Below are 17,933 nucleotides of genomic sequence, written 5' to 3' on the forward strand. Positions count from 1 at the left end.
TTGCATAATAGAAATGAAGCCCTCGGTGGGACCGCCGGGTCTGTGGTCACCGAAGCGCCGCGCTCAGTCCCCGAGGGCGGACGGGAGCCGCCGAGCCCGCAGCAAGACGCACGGCTGCGCAGCCTGGGCCGCCGGCAGAGGGCGCCCACGGCCCCCAGCCCCTTCCTTTCGGCCGCGCGACAGGCCGAGGGGCGGGGCGACGGGATCTTGCGAGATTCTCGCGCGGTTGGAGCCAGTGGCCATCATGGCGGATTCGCTGCTCCTGCTGCGCAAGCGGGGGTCCATCCGCTCCACATGGATGCGAGCCCGCAAGGCCCGGCCCCAGCTCGTCCTCAGCCGCCGGCCCCGCTGCCGGCTCCGGACTCTGCTGCGCTGGTGCGGCCGAAGGCGCCTGCGGAGGCGGCTGCTGCAGGCCCAGGCGGCCGGCGCCGACTGGCGGGAGGGCGGCTGCCTGGTGTCGAGCGTGGATGCGGCCGGGAGGACCAAGACCGCGGCCCCCAGCGCGGCCCCTGGGCGTACCGCGGACGAGGTCTCCGCCCCGAGCTGCCTCACGAACCTCCCGGTCCGGCTGTTGCGGCCCGTGGGCCCCGGCCGCGCATTGCTGCTGCTGCCGCTCGAACAGGTGAGTCGCGTGGGGAGAGTCCGGAGGGCAGAGAGGGCGAGATGGAGACGCGGCCCCGGTGGTTTCCGGCCGGGAGAGGACCGTGTCCCTTCTCGTGGCGGTGGTGCTGAGCAGAGGGTAACAACGAAGCTGATGAGGAAATCTAGGGACTTGAACAGTAACGATAACGATAATAGGTCGCATTTACTGGGTGCTTAGTGATGCCAGGTTCTGCGTGTTCGAAGCGTTTTGTGTGTGAGCCCATTTAATACTCCCAGCTCACATGAAGTCATTAATGCTATTGCCATGAACTGTTACAGAGGAAGCAACTGAGGTCTAGCTTAGGTAACTTGCAGAAGGTACGGAGCCAGAGCTAGGATCACACCCAGGCAGTCTGCTTGCAGAGCCCCTGCTCTTTACTTGGATTCCGGTCTGGGAGGTCCCCCTCCAGTACTGGAGGGAAGTGAAAACCCAGGAACGCAGGGACTTGGCAGGCAGTGGGCCTTTTAAGGACAGGGAGCCATGAGAACCACAGAGCCCAGCTCATGGGACCCCCATGTTCATGTGTCAGTGTTTCCCAGCTGTAGCTGCCATGGGCTATGATCTTAGGTCAAAAGTATGAAGTATCCGATAGTCAGCTAGTACAGTGTATTGTTATTTAGAAATCTGCCACCTTTAAATATGTGAATAGCAATTAAGGTTTTAGAAAATTGCAGTCATTAGTAACAGAATCCGTAATGTTATTTCTTCCTTTTTCTCTCTCTCTCTGTTAGTGTTTTACTTTTAGCGGGATCTGCCGTGTGACATGCCTTTATGGCCAGGTGCAGGTGTTTGGTTTTACCATTAGCCAAGGCCAGCCTTCCCGAGATGTCTTCTCTACCTACACCCATTCTCGCCTCACTATCCGTGCAGTTCCTTCCTCGATGCCTGAGAAAAGCAAGAAGGAGATGAAAAGGGAAGCCCGAACTTTGCTCAGATCTCATCTTAACCAGGGTAATGAAAAGACTGGGTAATTTATTGAGGATGTACTATGACAAGGCTAATAATTTTGAGATGCTACTAAGGCCTAGACATTGTGTTCTTTACTGTATCTACTTAAACCCTCACAAGGGTTCTCAGAGGGAAACCCTTGTGTTCACCATTTTGCAGGTGAGTAAAGTTGCCCTAGGCCACACAAGCTAGTATGTGGAAAACTTGGATTGACCTCTCCATCTGGGTGTGTTCCTGTTATGCAGTGTGGCCTCCTGAAAAAGACTCTCAAACGCAATTCCTACTCTCAAAAAGTTTACAGTTTAGCTTAGAAATGGTAGTGCAAACAGAATTGAATCGAGTTACTATTTCTAAGGTAGTTTGTTTTCCTCTTTACAGATGATAGATGTTGGGTGATGAAGAATTTTTCTCCTCTGTGTTGCATTGTGCTGCTGGAAAATCTGAAAACCTCTACTGTGAACTTCATAATCAGCCATCCAGGTTTATCTTACATCTTTGTACAAGAGGTAAAACAGGTTTCATTCAGAGTTTTGCTAATTGCTTCCACCAACAGTCATTTCAAATGACTACGTAGGATGCTCCCTTGGAAGAGCAGTCTCTCTCCTTGTGCTGTAGGTCATACAGAGTGTAATTTATGTGTACAGTAAAAATAGTCAGTATAGAAAGCTATGTCAGCCGGCCCAGTGGTCTGGGCTCAGGTGGTTGGACTGCCATAACACCGAGGTTGCCGGTTCAATTCCCACATGGGCCAGTGAGCTGCGCCCTCTACAGCTAAGGTTGTGAACAACGGCTCTCCCTGAAGCTGGGCTGCTGTGAGCAGCCAGAGGTCGGCGTGGGCTACCGTGTGCTGCCAAGAGTGGCCGGTGGCCAGTGTGAATGGCCGGCAACTAGCGTGAGCAGCCGGCAGCCTGGTGAGAGCTGCTGTGAGCGGCCGATCGATGACTGGCGACCGACGGCCTCAGCCGGGGGAGCGGAAGGCTCATCACACCAGCAGGGGCCAGGGAGCTGTGTCCTACACAACTAGACTGAGAAGTAACGGCTTGAACCAGAGTTGGGCGGGGAGGCGGAAGAAGGGGAGGAAAAAAAGAAAGCTATGTCATGAAAAGTGTTAGTTTCATTCCCCAGCGAAAGGCACCAATGGGTAAATGCCTCTTGGCATTTTTTAAATCATATCTTCATATCTTGATTTATTAACTTGAGCCAGTGTAAGTTTTCTCTAAACTGAATGAGTAATACTTACACTGTCTCCCGTCTCTCTTTTCTCACCTCTAAATCTTGCTGGCCATGTTGTTTCCTAAAGTCATGTCATTACTATAATGGTTTCCTGTGAGCCAGTAAATTCAGTGTAATCCATAGGATTATTGGACAGACTATATAGATGGGAGGTATTACGAAGAATCAAGGACTCACACCAGGCTTTTTAGGCTAAACGCCGAGGTGCGTGGCGTTGTCGTTAACTGAGCTGAGGCAGCTGTAGGAGGAGCTACAACTGTGTTAACTTTGAGACGTTCAGTTGGAGATGGGAGTGGAGTTCCGAGAAGAGGTTGGAATTGGGAGCTTTCGGCTCCAGCAGAGGGTTCTAAAGGCCTTGAGCTGGGATTATAACATCAAGGGAGTTGATAACATAAAAACAGGAAGGTTCAAGATCTGAGCCTGAGGCACTCCCAAGAGTAGGTCTCGATGGGGGAGCAGCAAAGAGACCAATGTCAAAACTCTGAAGGCCTGCGCCATTGTTTTCTAGAATCCAGAGTTGGTGGTAGGAAGTCTCAGTGCCAGGTTGATGCCTTTTATGATGCTTTTATCCTTGGGGTTGATGAATTGCATGAGGATGTGAGCATGGGTGGGTCTCTTCCTTGATCAGCTTCCTCACAGTGGCCGTATTCCATCTGAACCTCACCTGCTTCCGCTGGGACTGAGCTCTTCCATTCCTTGGGTTGCTTTCTGTTGGTTTCCTGGTACTTCTGCTAGAACGCCATTGGGTTTTGTGGACCTGTTTTTCACATCCGTTCAACTCTGTCTGCATACATTCTTGTCTTTTTGCTTTGTTTTCGGAGATTGCTTTGATTTTATTCCAAATCACCAACCTGCTCTGCAACTTTGCTCTTCTATTGCATTTTGCTTGTAGCAATCACTTAAATTTCCACACATTTTCTTTGGAGCACCCTGCAGAGATGCTGGCAGCTTGGAAGTAAACATAAGCTGTGGAAACAGACACGGATGACTTTAGGAAGAGAGTGACAAGATGTACTGAAGGGTTGGATTGGGGTCCGGGGAGGGTGACAAAATGGGAGGGATCAAATTTATCTTTTGTATCTCCCAACTATGAGGTTTATTAATTTAGAACAAAGTAAAAAGGGGCATTTATTTTTACCTTTTCTAAAGGTTTACATTGTTCATTTCAGACCCCGACTTTCCAGATTAACTCCGAATATTTTGCCTTGAGGTCTGTTGGCATTAAAAAAGAGAAAAAAAAAAATGCCCTGCATTTTACTGAGAGTGTTCTTTCAGCCCTGGAAGAGTTAGTCAACGATTGTTGTGGTGAGTGACACATATTGATAAATGCAAGTGCTATCTGTCAGAGCCACGGGGGAGTCCTAAGGAAGATGCTAATGCCAGGGTCAATGTTTGTTTCACCCCCAGAAGAAGTAGATGGCTGTCCTATCATTCTGATTTGTGGAGCTCAGGATGTTGGAAAGTCAACGTTCAATAGATACCTGATTAACCAGTTACTGAACAGGTGAGAGTGGTTTTACTCTTGTTTTGACGTGTTGCTAGATTTGGGACTTGAGGGAGGAGTTTTGACTTACAAAACTGGGTGGAGATGCCCCTCGACTTCTAAGTAGAGACTATTTACAACTCTGTGCCACGCTGCTCAGTTGCATGGTGGTATCGTCTGTTACACTGTTTTGGAGAGAGGGGACAGTGCTCTCGGGGGGTACTGACCTTGCCTCCCAGGGAGCTTTCGAGAGGAGTCAGTTGGTCTCAGAATCTGTATTTGTCCGTATCCAGAGATTCAGAGTTGGGCTAAATCCTGCTGTTTTTGAATGATAACATTTCAGGAAAGACGAGGTTGTAGCCCGGTTATCACGGTGACTGTGCCCGCATCACATTTTCTCTTCAAAAAACAAAACAAAAAACAAAAATATTGCTTGAGCATTCCACCTAAAAGCCTGCATGGGGTGCATTATGACTGTATCCCATACAGTGTTTAAGATCTAATTTACCCTTTCGTCATCATAAAACTAGTTAAGGTTTTCTTTCTTTTAAATTTTTAGTATTTCCTGCATTGACTATTTGGAATGTGATCTGGGACAGACAGAATTTACTCCTCCGGGTTGCATTTCTTTACTTAATATTACAGAGCCAGTTCTAGGTATGTATTATGTGTTTCTTAAATGTCTTGGTGTTCTGAAATGCAAAAGTAGTGATACTTAATGAAAAATTCAAAGAATATAAAATATAAAAAGTGAACGTCCTCCTACCAAACTCATGGTCTTCCTATAGTTGTTTCTCTAGCCTCCAAAATTTCAGAAAAGAAAACAAAACTGTGCTATTTTTGTAGGGGTTCCCTGGAGCTGCTGTCCATGTTGTTACATGTAAATTAGAAGCTCACCTCTAATGTTAACACTTGTTAACCCTCTACAATGTTTTAAACGGGGAAATTAGCATTGATGTAATACTATTAAGTCGTCTATAGATTTTATTCAAAAGTCACCAGTTATCCTTCTAATGCTCTTTTTCTGGTTCAAAATCCAAACCAGAATCTCACATTGCTTTTTCTTTTTTAGGGGAAAATATGCCCAACGTGATATTTATCATTTTAATCATTTCATATGTGAACAATTCAGTGGCATTCAATACATTCCCAATGTTGTAGAACTATTATCCATAGACAAAACTTTTCATCATCCCAAACAGATGCTGTGCAGCAGTCCCCCTTACCTGTGGGGGACACTTTCCTAGCCCCATAATGGATGCCCGAAACCCAGGATGTACCAAACCCTGTGTATACTATACACATGGACATACCTTTGATAAAGTTTACAGCTTCTCTGCGGTATATTCCAATTGCCAGCATCATTGCTCTTGGTGCATTGGGATCATTAAATAAAATAGGGGTGACTTGAGCGCAAGCACTGCGATACCACAACACTCGATCTGATAACTGACTAATGGGTGGGTTTCTTATGCAGCGTGGATACGGTGGACAGCGGGTGATTCGTGGGACCCAGCAAAATTTCATCATGCTACTCAGAACAGTGTGCAATTGAAAACATGCATTGTTTTTTGTTTTTGTTTTTGTTTTTGTTTTATAAATTTTATTGGGGAGTATTGGGTAACTGTGTTTTTCCAGGGCCCATCAGCTCCAACTCGTCCTTCAGTCTAGTTGTGGAGGGTGCAGCTCAGCTTCCAAGACCAGTCGCCGTTTTCAATCTTTAGTTGCAGGGGGTGCAGCCCACCATCCCATGTGGGAATTGAACCAGCAACCCTGTTCAGAGCTCCCACTCTAACCAACTGAGCCATCCGGCCACCCCTGAATTGTTTATTTCTGGAATTTTTCATTGAATATTTTTGGACCACAGTTGACTGTGGTAACTGAAATCAGAGAAAGCGAAACCACAGATGAGGGGGGCTGCTTTATCAATAAACAATAATTCCTCCCTTCCAGTTTACCTCCAGGCCCAGGAACCTCTGTCCTACTCTCTGTCCCTGTGACTTTGCCTGCTCTAGGTACCACATATAAGTGAAATCCTACCATATTTATCCTGTGTCTGGCTTCTTTCACCAAGCGTAATGTAGGCATATTGTAGCATATATGAAAATTTCATTCCTTTTATGGCGGAGTATTATTCCATTGTATGGATAATATCACATTTTGTTTATCTATTCGACTGCTAATGAACCCTTGGGTGGTTTCTGCTTTGTGGCTAGTCTGATGGTGTTTCTCTGCAGTGTGTGCAAGTATCTGTTCACGTCCCTGCTGCCAGTTGTTTCAGAGCAGAATTGCTGGCTCGTTTAGTTGTTCCGTGTTTAACTTTTTGAGAAACTGCCAAACTTTCTCACTGTAGCTGTATTGTTTGCATTCCCGTCAGAAATGTACAAAGGTTCTAATTTCTCTATGTCATCACCAATACTTGTTATTTTTGATAGTAGCCATTCTATTCGATGTGAAGTGATGCCTCATTTTGGTTTTGATTTGCATTTCTCTAATGACTGATGATGTTGAACATCTTTTCATGTGCTTATTGGCCATTTGTATGTCTGCCTTGGAGAAATGTCTGTTTAGGTCCTTTGCCCATTTTTGAATTGGGTTATTTGTTTTTGTTGAGTTTCAGGAGTTCTTTATATGTATTTAAATCCCTTATCAGATGCACGATTTGCAGATATTTTCTCCCATTCTGTAGGTTTGTGTCTTCATTTTCTTGATGATACCCTTTGATGCACAAACATTCTTAATTTTTATAAAGTCAATTTATTTTTTCTTTTATTGCTTGTGTTGTCGGTGTCATACCCATGAAGTTGTTGCCAAATTCAGTGCCATAAAGATTTTCTGTAATGTTTTCTTCTAGAGTTTTGTAAGTTTTAGCTCTAACACTTAGGTCTTTGATTCCTCCCTCCCCAGCAGGTAGAAGGATTTACTTGTCAGGCAGTCCAGACACGGAGATCAGAGAAGAAACTCAAGTCAGTCTCCCTGATCCAGGCTTTGGGGCGGGTTTTTAAGGGGTGAGAGGAACAAGTATGTGGAAGCACTGGTGGGGCAAGTTTAGAGGCTCTTGGCCATTTAGGTAAGGGGCTTCTGTACCGGATCTTCCTGGACAATGGACCGTTTGCTCCTGAAAGGGTCCCGTCTTCAAGTTCTGGTTATGTCTCAGTCCTTTGTTTCCTGGGGTGAGTGGTGAGACGACTTTGGTTCCGGGTGCAGCTCGATGTCACAGTCCTCTACGCGGCGTGTGACTTGGGATTTTGGTCTGTTGTCTCTGATTTGATCCGTTTTTGAATAAATTTTTCTGTATGATATAAGGAAAGGTTCATTCTGTTACCCGCGGATGTCCAATTTTCCAGTCACCGTTTGTTGAAAAGACTGTCCTTTCCTCATGAAGTGGTCTTGGCACCTTTGTCAAAAATCATTTGACCATACGAGTATATGCAAGGGTTTTTTCCTGGGCTCTCTGTTTTATTCCGTAGCTCTATCTGTCCTTATGGCAGCACCACCTCTCGTAATTACTGTAGCTTGTAAGTTCAAAGTTGGTTCCTCCAGCTTTATTCCTTTTCAAGAAGTTTTTGGCCTTTCAGGACCCCTTGCAAGTCCATATCAATTTGAGAATTGGCTTTTCGATTTCTGCGCAAAAGACTTAGAATTTTGATAGGGATTGTGTTGAATCTGTCTGTAGATGGCTTTGGGTTGTATGGACATCTTAATAGTAAGTCTTTTTGTCCATGAACACGGGATGTCTTTTCAATGTCTTAGGTCCTCTTTAATTTCTTTAACATGTTGCATACAGCGGGGTTTAAATCCCTCGTGAAGATTCTCGTGATCTATACGCAACGTGTTAAGCAGTGTTGTGTGGTTTTTGGTATCTAAGTCTTTTCCCCTTCCTGGTTAGATTTATTCCTAAGATTTAATTATTTTAGCTGTTATTATAAATGGAATTCTTTCCTAATTTCCTTTTCAGATTGTTCATTACTTGTGCATAGAAACCTAACTGATTTTTATGTGTTGCTCTTACACCCTGCAATTTGCTGAATTCCTTTATTAGCTCTAGTGGCCTTCCTGAAAATTCTTTGGGATTTTTTTATATATAAGATCATGTCAGCTGCAAATAGAGATAGTTTTACCTCTTCCTTTCCAATCTGGATGGCTTTTATTTCTTTTTCTTGTCTAATAGCTCTGGCCGGACCTCTAGTACAATGTAGAGTAGAAGGAAACATGCTTTTTTTCTTGTTTCTGATCTTAGCGGGAAGGCATCCAGTCTTTCACCATTGAGTATGATATTGGCTGTGGGTTTTTCATAGTCTCTCTTTGTCAGCTTCAAGAAGTTGCCTTCTGTTCCTGGTTTGTGTAATAATTTTATCCTGAAATAATGTTGGATTCTGTCGAGTGCTTTTTTCGTATCTGTTGAGATAATTGTGTGATTTTTGTTTAGTTGACTTTTAGAAGAAGCAGATGGTAAATTAGGTTGCTAGGTATGTTAGGGATTTAACAGATGTTTTGTCAGTAAGAATTCTTAAAATATTTGCATTGTTTTAACAGCTTTATTAAAAAAAATTGTTTAAGCTTAGCTCTTGACCTTATTTCATTGCTCCTTTTTTTTTTTAATTTTCTCTAGTCCATTTAATTTTTCCCCCTGTTTTTTTAACCCCTTAATATTTCAGTGGGTATTTTTAAAAACAAGGACATTCTGCTACATAATCAATGCAGCCACAAAAGTCAGGAGAGTAGCATCGCTGCAGTACCGTTACTCGGATTTTGTCCATTGTCCCAATCATCTGAATAGGCCCAGTGTGTTGTTATAAATCTTTAGTCTCCTTCAATCTGGAACAGTTCCTCCAGCTTTTCTTATCTTGTATGCCCTTGACGATGTTGAAGAGCACATTTATAGAATGTCTCTCATGATTAGATTAGAAGTGATGCTCTACTTCCAGAAAGGCGAGTACATTTATCCTGGTGGTAGGATGGTCTCAGATTCCTGCGGATCTTTGTTGGTGATGATGGCTGACCTCGCTACCTGTTAAATAGTCACGGATTGATTGCTCTTATCTCTATCTTCTTAGGACCACCTTTCACCCACCAGAGGACACCACAGAAAATGGTATATTATGGGAAACCTACTTGTAAAAACGACTATGAGAATTACATTGAGATAATAAAGTATGTGTTCAGCTCCTACAAGAGAGAGTCCCCTCTTATCGTCAACACAATGGGCTGGGTGACAGGTAAGCCCACGGGGTCCACCAGCAGGACAGGACGGGCAGTGTAAATCAGCTTTTGGCTTTTAGGCATTAGTGCTGGAGCCCAGTTTTTAGATTTCTCCTTATTGATCGTTTCTTTGTCTCAGAATAAGTATACTAGTTCCTTGTAGGAACATTTTTTTTGGGTTTGTTTTTTTGTGTGCTCTAACTGCTAATGTGATCTCCTTCCTCACAGATAAAGGGCTTTTGCTTCTCATTGATCTGATCCGACTGCTGTCTCCCAGTCACGTTGTTCAGTTCAGTTCTGGCCGAAGTAAATACATGCCAAACCTCACCCCCGACTATGTAGATGACATGGACGGCTTATACACAAAAAGCAAGTCTAAAATCAGACACAGGGGTTTCCATCTGCCAGAGTTTGCAGAGTATTTTGAATTTGCTGATGAAGAAAAAGAGAGTCCAGTTTTATTTACTGGACATAAGCTGATGTGCGTCAAGTCGGACTTTGCATTTAGAAAAACTCCAAGAAATAGGTAAGTACACCATCACGGCTCGAGAATGCAGTGTTCTTCATTTTAACAAGACCTTCTGCCCTGAATTCTTTACAAGGAATAAGTCCTCAACTTTTCAAATCTGTCACAGCTATGTATGAAGATCAGTTATTTTCCCAATGGAACGATCCAGAAGTGGCCTCCAGCTCTGGTCGCCAGGGGCTTTGACTAGCAGGAGTCTTTCTGCTTCATGTTTTTTCTCTGGGTTTATAGAAAGGCAGGATCTGCAGATACTAAGGTGTGAACCTAATCTGTGTAATGGCAAATGTACTCGGTTCTCAGTGGGCGGTGGACCTGTAAGGTTAAATCTCTCCTTACCTCATTCTGATTTACTTTGCAGAGACTCACATAACAAAATTCTTCGTGACTTGGCGGTGTTAGGTTACCTTGGCCAGTTGCATCCCCCAGTGCCGAAACCACTTTATCCCTTACAAAGTCTGACACCCTATCAGGTAACCCGAGCCTGTGGCTGGGATCATCTTTATTTTGTTTATTTAGCAAACATTTCTGTGGCTTCCTGTGTGCCGAGTGCTCCTCTAACTACTATAACTGCTCATTTAATCCTCAGAACAAGTCAATGGTGTAGGTCCTATAACTGTCCCCATTTGGCAGATGGGAGGCCGAGTAATCCAGTGGGAGTGACAGCTGGCATCAGACCCAGGCAGTCTGTCTCCAGGGTCCTGCTCTTAACTGCTGTGCTGTGCTGTGCTCTGCGGGGCACGACTGGGTCCACGCTGGTTAAGAAGGTTCTGCCGAATCCCGGAGGTGGCCCTGGGATTAAACCCCGCAGTCTGGCTCCAGCACTTCTGCTTCCTAGCTGCTTGCGATTCAGATTGTCATCAGTAGAATGGGGCCAGTACCAGACCTGGCTGTGCGGGTCAACAGGTGTTCAACAGGCAGGAGGTGGTACCTAGCCCCTAGCACTGTGAAAGCATTTCATGTTATTGTCAAAAGTAGATTCTAGCACCAGAATACTTACATCTTGGGATCCAAGCTCTTCATTATTTGGGGTTGAAACCCCCTTGATATTAGGATTCTGGATGATGAAAATAAAAAAGTAACAGGTAGCATTTCTTAAGTGCTGACTCCATGCTATGCCCTGTTCTAAGCCTGTGTTTACTCCTTTACTCACAACGGCCCTGTATTCTCCCCATTGTACAAATGATAGAACTGAGGCTGGGGGCATTGAGTCAGTGGGCCCAAAGGAGCGTAGTAAAAGTTTGGGCTGGGACTGGAGCCCAGGCGCCCCGACTCCAGAGTCTGGAGCATTCACCTGCTGTATGGCCTTGCAGACAAGCCCTGGCTGTGTGCCAGGGGCTCTGCTAAGCACGTTATGTGGCTTGGCTTGGCGACCTCGCAGCAGCCCTGTGAGGGCGATGCTAGTAAAGCTCGGAAACCTGGGCAGTCAGGTAGAAACACAGGCCTGAGAACGTGCATGGCAGGAGCAGTGGATCCAGACTGCGAGGTTGTGTCTCCCAAGCCTCATGGTGAGATGGGCTCTAGGCTTTTGAGTCGTCTCCACCAGACACGCTCAGGCAGTTTGTTTAGTGGAGTTTTGCTCACTTAGAGATGCTCATAACTGGATTTAAAAGTTACCTGCCAGGAATTGAAACTGCCTTTTGTTATTGCAAATTTGTTTTTGAAATCTAAGTAATACCCAACAAAATACTTTTCGACTTTAAGAGTTTGGAATTACCCAGAAAGTTACGTTAAAGGTCGTTATTTACCCTGTGCTCCAGGAGTGCGATCCCTTTTTCTTAGTTCAATATGTTTCATTAGGGAGTGAGTGGTGGCTTTCTCTCACTGAATGGACTTTGACTTTCTTACATTAGGAGATCTCTCGGAGAATGGGGTTTTCACAGTCTCCCTGGACTGTAACTCATTAAGGATTGTCTCCAAACTTGCGTCTCGAGTGTTTCTTTCGACAAGAACGTTCAGGCATTAGGTTTAGGTTTCCAGCAGGTGTTGACCATATACAAGAACTTCGTGTACATTTCTCAGGTTCTCTGTAGTAAAGCAGTAAAACACTCACCACATGCTGGGTTGTGCTTCCATTCTTTTGAGATGCTTTTCAGTAGGCAGTTCAGCAAATAGAACGTTAGATAACTGGCTAATTGGCTGATGAAAATTAAAAGTGTCTTTCAAGTGGAATTAATAGAGGAAAACGTGCATTGTTTTCCAGGTCCCTTTCAATGCCGTTGCACTCCGCATTACCCACGCCGACGTCGCTCCCACCCACGTACTGTGCGCTGTGAACGCCAGCTGGGTGGGTCTCTGCAGGATCCTGGATGATGTCAGAGGACATGCACATGGGCCCATACTGCTGGCCCAGACTCCAATCTGTGATTGTCTGGGGTTTGGTGAGTGAGAGTAAAGCATGTCTGCAGACCTGAAATCGATCCACTTCAGCTGTAGATGGCTGGCCTTGACCTCAGAGCTGTCTCAGTTGGAGTGGTCAGAGAGCTTCTCTGTCTTTAGTACGGTGGGCCTCGGGCTGGAGGGCAGGAAGGAAGCAGCTCTTTCCCTGCTTCTCCTGCCAGCTCTTCTAAATCTAGGATTCCTAAGAGACTGGTCACGGCCTTCTCACTTGCCAGGTTTTCTCTAAGCCATCTCACCCACTGCCGGGGCTCTAAAGCCATCCGTATGCTGACTCCATAGGCTCTCTGTAGCCCAACCATGTGTCTGAGTTCCAAACCTGTGTTACCCGTGTACTTCTCTGCTTGGCTATCCCACTGGTATCTAGGACATAGGTCCAAAAGTGGGGTCCTGATGGGACCATACACCCTGATGTTCTCCCCAAGTCCCCATCTCCTGTTCCCTTGGGTCCTTTGAACGGTCCTTCAAAGATCCACTCAGGTGTTCGGGCCACACCTGTGGGTCCTCCTTGGAACGTCCTTGCCTTCGTTCTCCACATCCAACCCACTAGCAGGTCAGGTAGCTTGGGTTTCCAAAATATGTCAGGCCCTCCCTCTCATCTCCTCACCGTGCCGGTCTGAGCCGCCACCATTTCTGCACTGGACGCTGGAGAATCTCCTTCACTAGACGCCCCACATACTCTGTGTCTTGGTACTTTGTATTTTCAAAGCAAACCCCATTTGAAATGGAAACTTGTTTGAAAAGCCATTCTGCAATTCAGAGTCGGGGGAAGGTTTGATGTCTCCCAGAAAGGGTGATTTTTGTGTGTCTTCAGGAATCTGTAGAGGGATTGACATGGAGAAGAGGCTTTACCACATCCTCACCCCTGTGCCCCCGGAAGAGCTAAGAAACGTGAATTGTCTGCTGGTCGGAGCCATTTCCATCCCACACTGTGTCCTTAAGAACCAGGTGAGTATGGCTCCCAGGGACAGCCCTGGAGATAAATTTCCATGCACGTAGGAGAGAGAGAGGACCTGAAATTTGGGCAAGAGTCACGGGACAGGTTATTGTTTGGGGAACTTACACTTTGTCTTAGAGCTAGAATGAGGCAAGGCGGAGTGTCAGCCCGGTGCATGAGGCAAGGCCGTGAGTCACTGTCACTCATGGTCAGGAGCTCCGTGGGAGACCATTGTCCCAGTAGGAGGCCTCCCCAGGATTATACCTTCCTGAGGACGGTCTTCAGGTGCACCCATGGGAAGGTCATGGGAAGGTCATGTTGGCCAAGGGCACCCGTGTGGTCCCAGAGCCAAATTGCAGGGCCTGGGAGTGGCCTGGGAGGCCGTGGCTGTTCCTCCACCCTCTTGTTTGAGAGAGAAACACCCACCCTCACCTACTCTCGTGCTCTCCGGTGCGTTGAATTGGATGGAAAGGAGGCAGTCCTGCGTTTGTGCCTGAGCTGGTGTTTCAAGTGGGCCCTTTGAGGGAAGGGGGGCCAAGGCTCTGAGGAGAGAGGGATGCACTGACTCGCTTTTGACACTGTCTTCTGGGGAAGAAAGGTTTGGCTGGATTTGCAGTGTTTTCATGTATTCTCTGTGTTTCCATTTCAGCATGGGCCTGAAGGGACGATACCTTACATCACGACAGATTATAATTTTAAACTTCCTGGAGCATCAGGGAAAATTGGATTAAGAGAAACTGAGGAAACATGGAAAGAGAAACTACCCCCAAGACATAAATTCTATCGAAAAACAAACTGATGTTTTTAATAAGGGAAGGTACTGTTGTACCAGAAAGCTTGACTTTGTCTCCAGCCTGACATCAGCAGACGGCACCCTTACGTAGCAAACAGTGTCCTGTAAAACTTGTGGAAGTGTTTATAGTAAATGTAAGTCCCTTCTTAAGGCTACGTGACCCCGAGTTTTGCCTTAGTCTGCTGTATGGTGAGTCACACGTGATGTTTCAGTTTTTAAAGGGAGAGAAAGCGTCACGGAAAACGTGCTCCATTAAAACAGAAGATACAATCGATTCCTTAAGAAGTTATCTGAGGACCTGGTTGGTGGAATCAGGATAAAAATGGGGAGCTTGGGGCCACAGAAATGGACCCACGAGGCAGGAAGGCTGGCTAGCAGGGTTGTAAGTCTAACAGGATGTAGAGACACGCGTTGGTCCTCACCCAGTGATGGCAGACGGCGGGGAGACCCCAACGGTGGGTCATTCTCCTCCCCGATCATGGGATGCTACCCAGGTTCTTTCCGTTCCTGTGGGTCAAGTGTTAAAGATACATTTGGTCTTCAAAGTTAATCGAGGTTTAATAGGAGAAAATTTGGGCTCCTTCATTTTTATTATTATTTTTTAACCTGTCGGGTTTATGATGAAAAAATTGCTCTCAAGTCCAGGAAGCCTCTCCTGGGGCCTCTTTAAACCTGAATTTGTCCTGATTGACTTCTCATCTGGGATTGAAGACATATCCTGGGCTGCGCCGGAAACTCAGCTGTGTGGAAGGACTGGCAGAGCAGTTCTGAGAAAAGCCTGTTCTCGCCCTTAGGTGGCTGGACCTGAACTTGTACCTGTGGACAACTGTGCCATTTAGTGCTTTCTCCTAGGGGTACCAGAGGCTGGTGATAATGTCATTCTCCCAGATGGCTCTGGGAAAACACAACGGAAATCTATTCGTCTTCTCCCTGGTGGTCATAACTCTGTATCCTCCATGGTTGGAAGCATTTTGGGAAATCAGTCTGGGCCATACCATTTCTGCATCTGAGAGGGTGAGACAGCTCCCACGGCAGCATCTCAAACTGGCACTGTGAATTGCAGCATCCTAGCAGATCATGAAGGCTGGTTATGAGAATGTGGGTTTTAACATCTATATTCATTTAAAGTGTCTTGTAGACCCACAGACTTACAGATTTGCACAGGACCCCTTGGCACTCTCTAGGGCAATTTTGATACCCTAGAAACCACTTAATGTCTAACTTCTTAGTTGCCTCTTATTTATATCTAAATTTAGCTCATACATGTTTTTCTGTCTTGGTCTTGCAAAGGATTTTAACAGACAATCCGCCACTGTCACCTTTTTGTCTCCTTCCCCAGTTCCTGTATCTTTGTAATAATATTCACTATAGGTGATTAGCAGCAAGTCACACAATGAAAGTGCTGCCCTGTCATTTGCATTTTCATTAAATCCAGGCTGTCGTTTCGCCTAATTTCCTGCTGGCTCTTAAGGATTGTCTTCAGTCCTTATCTGTAAAGAAAACAAACATCGCCACTAGAGGGAGCTGTCAGCCATTGGTCAGACGGCCAGACGGGCTACAATTGGCCAAGAAGCCTGTATCGGCCTTTCTTGGGATTCAGAGATCCTGGTCATGTGGCTCTGGTTGGCTCCAGGTGTCCTGGTCAGAGGGCAACATGCCATTCACCTCGCATGTCTATTTGATCATCAGTGTCTATGGTTTGGGCTTGTTATTTCTGTAGTCTTGTGGTACAGGATGAGCAGTAAGGAGTTTCTGCATTGGAGTTATTTGTGTGATTTCCTTAGTACATGCTTATTTTAAGAAAACTAAAGAAATGTGTGGCTTAAAACGTGAAAACCTTTAGTCGCCGATTTTGTGATTCTTAGTTCTTTTAAAGAGATCCATTTATAAGAAAGGTAGATATGAAAATAAATGACAAGATGCTCGAATTCCAGGGTTCATTTTATTTTGTAAACAGGCAGTTCAGTTGGTCCCTCCTCTCCTCCATTAGGCCGAGGGGCAGGAATCAGTGTGCCCTGTGGGGCCCTGGCCAGGAAACGGAAGGTTTGAGAAAACAGGGGCATTTGAGCTGGCCTTTCAGGTGCTTTGGATTATGTGTTTTAAGAACTCGAAATCTGACAGTGGCCTGCGGGAGAGGACAGCCCAGGTGTGGGGCCCCAGGCTGGGCTGAGGGCCCACACCTCCGCCCCTGGGACTCCTCTGATGGCTGGTTACTTACCCACCAAGTGACAGGAGTACAGGGTGCCTTTTCTTGTACCAGATGGTGAATTTTCACAAAATTGCCTGGTAGATTTTTCTTTTTATTATTTTTAGATTTAGATGTGACAGTGTGGTGGGTAAGACAGCAGGCTTTGCTGTTAGAGCTTTGAGTTCAGATCCTGGCTAGCGGTGTAGTTCCGAGGGAGACAGCCCATTCCCTTTAAGGTGGGATGGAAGCTCTCAGGGTCCCCATGTGAGTGTGCGTGAGCCACGACTGTAGGGGCAGAGCAGTAACCCTCAGTGTGCAGCCGGTCTCTGGTTAGACTGTACACTCCTACAAGGCGGGAGCCAAGATTGTATTCCTCAGTCTCTTTGGGAGGAAGCAGAAACTAAATGTGGGAATCAGAAACCATCTTACCTGTCCTGCCTGTGGGCAGGTCCACCTTAAAATCATTCTTTTTGGGGGTGGGGGTGGTGGTGGTGGTGGCAAATACTGGCTAAAGAGCTCTAAGGAAGTAGTCCCCACGGCTCGGCTCCCCCTGGTTCCCCGTCCCTGGGAGTGTTTCCTAAACCTCTACTTAATGCTTTCCAACTTGTACGAGCAGTTCCCACATGTAGAAGGTGACCCTTAAGTCCACCACCACCTAGATAATCACTAGTAATGTGATGCTGTCTTGTCTGGTGTTTTTCTAAATCGTGTGTGTGATATTTTACAAAATTGATGTCCTGTATGTATGGTTTTCTGTCCAGCTTTTCTCAACATGAACTCTGTATCATTAAATATTTTGGAGAACATGAATTTGTGTAATTTCATTAGACCATTTTATTCCAGAAAATTATTTCAGTGCTTAGGAGAAATTATGGCAGAAACAGTGGGGAAAATAAAACGTTAGAAGGGGGTTAGTGAAATCTGGGCGCCGTAGCAGGGAAAACAGGAAACCCCAGCAGCCTGCGCCTTCTGCCATTTCAGAATTGAGCACAGTGACCGTTTATTCTAATTTTTGTGTTTGGGCCCAAGTATGTAAGTATTGGATGCTATATTCTTTCTGGACTGTCTTTTGAAAGTGTATTAGGAGAAAAAAATTTTGCTTCCAGAGAAGTGAAAATTAAGAAAGAAAAAAAAAATTCCTGGAGTCTGTGCCTGTAACTGCCTCTCGGCCGGTGTGAGCTAAGCCCGGGTCCTCACTCCCAGCATTGGGCCTGGCTGAAGAAATGAGCCTTGGCTGACAAGCAGAGGCCAAACAGTGGCTAAAATAAATATGGGGGCCATCTGCCGTAAGGGGGAAGAGGCCACATGATGTTTGGGGCTTCTGCAGAAAGGCTTTTTACTAAGCTAAAGCTTTCTAAGGCTTTGCCAGGAAAAGAGTGGGGCAGAGGGTGGGCTGGGGGGTGCAGTCTGAAAGGAGCTGCGCTGGAGTGGAGGGGCAGCAAATCCAATTTGGAAATGCTGGGAGCTGAGTAAGCAAACAGCTCAGCCGGCAGACAATGTGTTGGGCTGGGAAGCCAAGGGTTGCCATGGTGATTGGCCCTGATGCCGCTGTGGGGCTTAGCAGACTGTGGCTTGGGTTTTTCTAA

General features: G+C 46.0%; 1 protein-coding gene across 2 annotated transcripts; it reads left to right on the forward strand.

The window, feature by feature from the left end:
- Window positions 1-217: 217 nt before the first annotated feature.
- Window positions 218-17,157, forward strand: NOL9 (nucleolar protein 9). Of its 2 annotated transcripts, none has more exons than XM_019746772.2 (12): window positions 218-622; window positions 1,375-1,594; window positions 1,970-2,097; window positions 3,994-4,129; window positions 4,232-4,328; window positions 4,867-4,964; window positions 9,365-9,526; window positions 9,738-10,035; window positions 10,394-10,505; window positions 12,236-12,413; window positions 13,244-13,377; window positions 14,016-17,157. In XM_019746772.2, exons 1-12 carry the CDS (start codon window positions 245-247, stop codon window positions 14,163-14,165), a joined length of 2,091 nt encoding a protein of 696 aa, XP_019602331.2. In that variant the 5' UTR covers window positions 218-244; the 3' UTR covers window positions 14,166-17,157. The 2 variants fall into 2 exon arrangements, with proteins under 2 accessions (XP_019602331.2, XP_019602332.2); XM_019746773.2 differs by having other exon boundaries at window positions 236-622; window positions 4,235-4,328.
- Window positions 17,158-17,933: the final 776 nt, after the last annotated feature.

The sequence above is a fragment of the Rhinolophus sinicus genome, linkage group LG06 (assembly GCF_036562045.2).
Source record: "Rhinolophus sinicus isolate RSC01 linkage group LG06, ASM3656204v1, whole genome shotgun sequence".
Lineage (NCBI taxonomy): Eukaryota > Metazoa > Chordata > Mammalia > Chiroptera > Rhinolophidae > Rhinolophus > Rhinolophus sinicus.